Source organism: Octopus sinensis, linkage group LG13 (genome assembly GCF_006345805.1).
Source record: "Octopus sinensis linkage group LG13, ASM634580v1, whole genome shotgun sequence".
Taxonomy (NCBI): domain Eukaryota; kingdom Metazoa; phylum Mollusca; class Cephalopoda; order Octopoda; family Octopodidae; genus Octopus; species Octopus sinensis.
The window spans coordinates 10,178,622-10,183,637 of NC_043009.1; the positions used below are offsets into that span (position 1 = coordinate 10,178,622).

The 5,016-nt window shown below is 39.6% G+C and overlaps 1 protein-coding gene across 1 annotated transcript in view; it reads right to left on the reverse strand.

Moving 5' to 3' along the window:
- The window catches only part of LOC115218560 (homeobox protein DBX1-B-like), a 31,492-nt gene that overhangs the window by 7,834 nt on the left and 18,642 nt on the right, over positions 1–5,016 (reverse strand). Inside the window, exons 2-3 of the mRNA XM_036508543.1 lie at positions 2,966–3,416; positions 1,289–1,488 (exon numbers count right to left, since the gene is read on the reverse strand). Of these exons, the coding sequence (XP_036364436.1) occupies positions 1,289–1,488; positions 2,966–3,416 (651 nt within the window). The remainder of the gene's footprint in view (positions 1–1,288; positions 1,489–2,965; positions 3,417–5,016) is intronic.

Here is a 5,016-nt window from a genome sequence, read left to right on the forward strand (position 1 = left end):
ATATAGAGAGAGAGAGAGAGGAGAGAGATAAGAGAGAGAGAGAGAGAGAGAGAGAGAGAGAGAGAGAGAGAGAGAGAGAGAGAGAGAGAGAGAGAGAGAGATGGTGATGGCGATGCCAGAAAATTATTAATTAATTTGAAAGGACAGGAGTTCATCGGATAAAATATTGTTTAAAGGTGTCTCATGAGATTCTGAAACATTGCATCATGAGAATGTCATACAACTGCTACACACCTATATCATAATATTGCGCACACGCATGCACGCACGCACACGCATGCACGCACGCACACACACAAGGGAACCAGAGAATGAGCACTCGTTAAAGGTAATACCCGAAAATAGCAATAATTGTGCGATAAGAACATTCAAGGCGTAAGAACCAGAGACTTCTTAATCACCATGGCAACAAGAATACTAATGACGAAGCGGACGAGAGAGGTGAGGTGAAGATAAACATCCTTTCCTGGGGCATTTTAAAATGAGAAGAGTTGTTACTGCTGTTGTCGATTGGCCCCAGACTTCTGATCGATCAGACCCATGATCGAAGGTGCTCCAATCGCGATCACTTCACCTTTTTTTTTCCAACTATAGTGTATCCAGTATTACAATATCCAGTATGTTCAAAGGCGGCGAGCTGGCAGAAACGTTAGCACGCCGGACGAAATGCGTAGCGGTATTTCAAATTTTTACGTTCTGAGTTCAAACTTCGCCGAGGTCGACTTTGCTTTTCATCCTTTCGAGGTCGATAAATTAAGTATCAGCTGCGTACTGGGGTCGATCTAATCGTCTTGCCCCCTCCCCCAAAATGTCGGGCCTTGTGCCTAGAGTAGAAAAGAATATCCAGTATGTTCCCCTTCCTTTATTTTCCCTTTTTTTTATTTAAAGATAATAATGTGTGATTTGAGGAGACTTGACGCCTATATCTAGTAGGCCGAGCGGACACGTAGAAGCTTCCTATTTGAAAGAAATAAGATTCTGTGAAATCATAAACTTTCCCCGACGCCATTACCGCCGTCAGTACAAGACCGACGATTTTGAGGGAATGAGTTAGTCGATACCATCGATACCCCTAACTTGAACGACACTTTATATTATCGACCCCAAAAAGATGAAACGTAATGTTGGCCTCAGTAGAACTTGAACTCAGAATGTAAAAACTCAGAACAAATGCTGCAAGACAGTTTTTCTGATGCCCTACAGATTTTTCCAATCTTTCGAGATAATGGAAGGCAAAGCAAATTCAAACAGAAACTAAACTGAATGATGTGGGTGAATGTGAACTTACCTGTGAATCTTTCAGCCCCAGTTTGGCTGCCAACTTTTTGCGGTCTGGTTTGCTAATATATTTTTGTTTTTGAAACATTTTCTCCAACCCTTTACGTTGAAGGTCAGAGAACACAGCTCTTCGTAGCATTCCGCGGCGAGGTTTTCCTCGGATGTTGTTCAAAAACGAAAACGTATTCGGTATAGGGAGTAAAGGCGTTGCTATAAATAAAATACACAAAATAAGAACATTAATGCAAATAATAATAATAATAATAATAATAATAATAATAATAATAATAATAATAATGATGATGATGATGATGATGATGATGATGATGATGATGATGATGATGGTGATGATGATGATGCGGTAGTACGAGGTAGTAGCTCTCGTAACTTCTGATCTTAACTGATTGGATGTGTTATCATGTACATTGTTTTGTCTTGGTATAAAAGATGGGCTACAGCAAATATTCTGCTCAATACCACAGATTTGCTTGTCAGTTGTTTGACCATAACCAGTTGAGCATGTCCCTTAGTGGCTGATGATATCTGCATCTCTGATCACGAGCAAGAGTAGTAGGGGAGCATCATAGCCATGTGTTGAGAGGGATTCTTGGAGGTTTGGATAATTCACCTTTGGAAACAACCCTTATTCAGGGACCTTTTGAGCGGGATGGGTTCGTCCTCAAGAAAATTCTAACTGGGCCCCACCTGCAAGCTCAGTCGCTGTTAATCTTGATATGAGATCACCATGTCGCGCACATATGGTTGTGGTGCATGTGTCTGGTCTACTCTTATCAGACAGCTCGTCATGATGGGTATACTGGGCTTCGTATATTTTACCCCAGTGTCATTTTGATGGCATGCACTGCTCTCCCACTCAATAATAATAATAATAATAATAATAATAATAATAATAATAATAATAATAATAATAATAATAATAATAATAAAAAACAACAACAACAATAGTTTCAAATTTTGGCACAAGGCCCGAAATCTTGGGGGAGAGCGCAAGTCGATTACATCTACCGCAGTACTGAACTACCTATTTTATTGACTCCGAAAGGATGGATGAAAGGAAAAATCGACCTCGGGAGAATTTGAACTCAGAAAGTAAAAATACTCCGTCCGGTATAACGATGATACCTACCAGATAAATAGGTAGATTGATAGCCAAACAGCCTATAGATAGATAGACAGATAGCAAGATAGATATAGAACTTGAAGGGCTGCTGACATTTTGCTCATTTAATATCAGAACAATCGTCATTTGCTAAAGTATTCTCTAGATCCTAGGTATTCAGTTAGCTTTTATAATAACATGAAATGATTTGCATTATATAATTGTTTGTTCCTTCTCGAGCCATGCCTGCCTCATAAGGGCCGGTTTCTCGGTTTCCTTGGCGTATAGGTCGCCCACCTGGACGGGATGCCGGTCCGTCGCAGGTGAGATGCAAGAGGAAAGAGTGAGAGAAAGTTGTGGCGAAAGAGTCAGCAGAAGTTCGCCATTACCTTCTGCCGGAGCCGCGTGGAGCTTAGGTGTTTTGCTCATAAACACATATCACCCGGTCTGAGATTCGAACCCGCGATCCCTCGACCGCGTGTCCGCTTCTCTAACCACTAGGCCATGTGCCTCCATGCATTATATCCGATATACAACAACATACCTGCAGAAAGTGAAACTACTCACCTGAAAAATAAGGGTGTCTGACAATTCCTTGTAGATGGCTCTCGTAGAGAGTGGCCCCTCGAGGGTTGCATCCAGCACATGTGATACCCTGGTTGCCCAAAGTACATGAGGACTTGCTGCATGCTACAGATGTGAGTGATGACAAAGACGGGTGGCAGCTACTGAATGCGCTGACGGAAGTGTTGATGGCTGCAGCGGCTGCTGAACCTGGGAAGTGAAAATTGAAGAAAATATTAATACAGGCATCACTACAATGTCTCCGTTGTTTAGGTAACGGACGGAATGGTAATTGGGGTAGTGAGACAGGTGGGAGATTGGGTGGTGTGCAATAAAGATTCGACTCTTTTTTATTGTGTGTGTGCGTGTGTGTGACAATGCACCCGTGTGCAATATTTAGAATTTGCTTGTTTTGGTTCAGGTATCTGTTTGTACACACGCATTTCTTCTTCTTCTACACACACACACACACACACACACACTCACATACACTCACACACACACAACCACACACTCACATACACAAGCGCACACACAAATATACACATCACAAATATTGAAACGTATAAAGCACTTTGGTAAAGAGCTCGATAAACATGACAAGAAGCGTAAAATGATTAGATGTAATGATTGATGACAAGAAAAATTTGTCATGTGTGTGATATATATATATATTGCTTATAAATTTTACATCTGGATGGACTCATATTAAACTCTGTTGGACTTTTGGATTTTACTCAAAAGATATTGGAATATTACACTTATATATCATTATGCCTATAAAAACGGATTTACGAACTCAATAACCGTACATATCTTAATCTATCTTTCTCTCCTCCACCCCACTCTCTATTTTGTATCACATCGAGAACTAACTATGACTTAATTTTTCCTCTCACACCGTCCACCGTCTCCATGAAGGATATTATTAATTAATATCCTAGAAACAAGCTGTAAGACCTTCTATCTATAAATGCTCTAATATCTATACAGCCTTGTTTTTTTATCTCATTGCGCAAAAAATCACAACATCCACATATATATATATATATATATATATATATATATATATATATATATATATATATATATAACTGTCTCTGCGTGTGTGTGGTGTGGCGTGTGTGAGAGTGGTAGTGTGCATCTTGGTGTAATATCTACTTTTAAAAAAATCGGTTGGGTAAATAAAAACATGATTGCATATTGTACAACAGTTTAAAACATTTAATATCATTTCTCGGCTGAAACCCAATGGCAAGCTACTTTCACTTTCATTTCCTTCAGGTCAATTTCCAAACCATTTCATGCAATCACATAAGCACTTCAGTTACATTTATAGTTTGTGTCACAATGGGAAATTTATATGTGTACCTTCAGGTAACACATTGTACACACGCATATGTGTGTTTAAAGAGCGCACGCGCACACACACACACACAAGCGCGAGCATATATATATATGTATATATATATATAGGCGTAGGAGTGGCTGCTTGGTAAGTAGCTTGCTTACCAACCACATGGTTCCGGGTTCAGTCCCACTGCGTGACACCCTGGGCAAGTGTCTTCTACCAAAGACCAAAGCCTTGTGAATGGATTTGGTAGACGGTAACTGAAGGAAGCTCGTCGCATATACGTATATATATATATATGTATGCGTGTATATGTTTGTGTGTCTGTGTTTGTCCCCCCCCCCAACATCGCTTGACAACCGATAGTGGTGTGTTTACGTCCCCGGAACTTAGCTTCTCAGCAAAAGAGACCGATAGAATAAGTACTAGGATTACAAAGAACAAGTCCTGGGGGTCAATTTGCTCGACTGAAGGCGGTGCTCCACATGGCCGCAGTCAAATGACTGAGCAAGTAAGAGGTAAGAATATTATATATATATATATATATAATATATATATATAAAAAAGAAGGCAAGCAACAGTTCTTATCCACATACCGAAAAATAGAAATAGTAGGACTTATATATATATAGCAAGTAAAACGGTAAATAATATATATATATATATATATATATATATATATATATATATAAAAGGGCAAGCA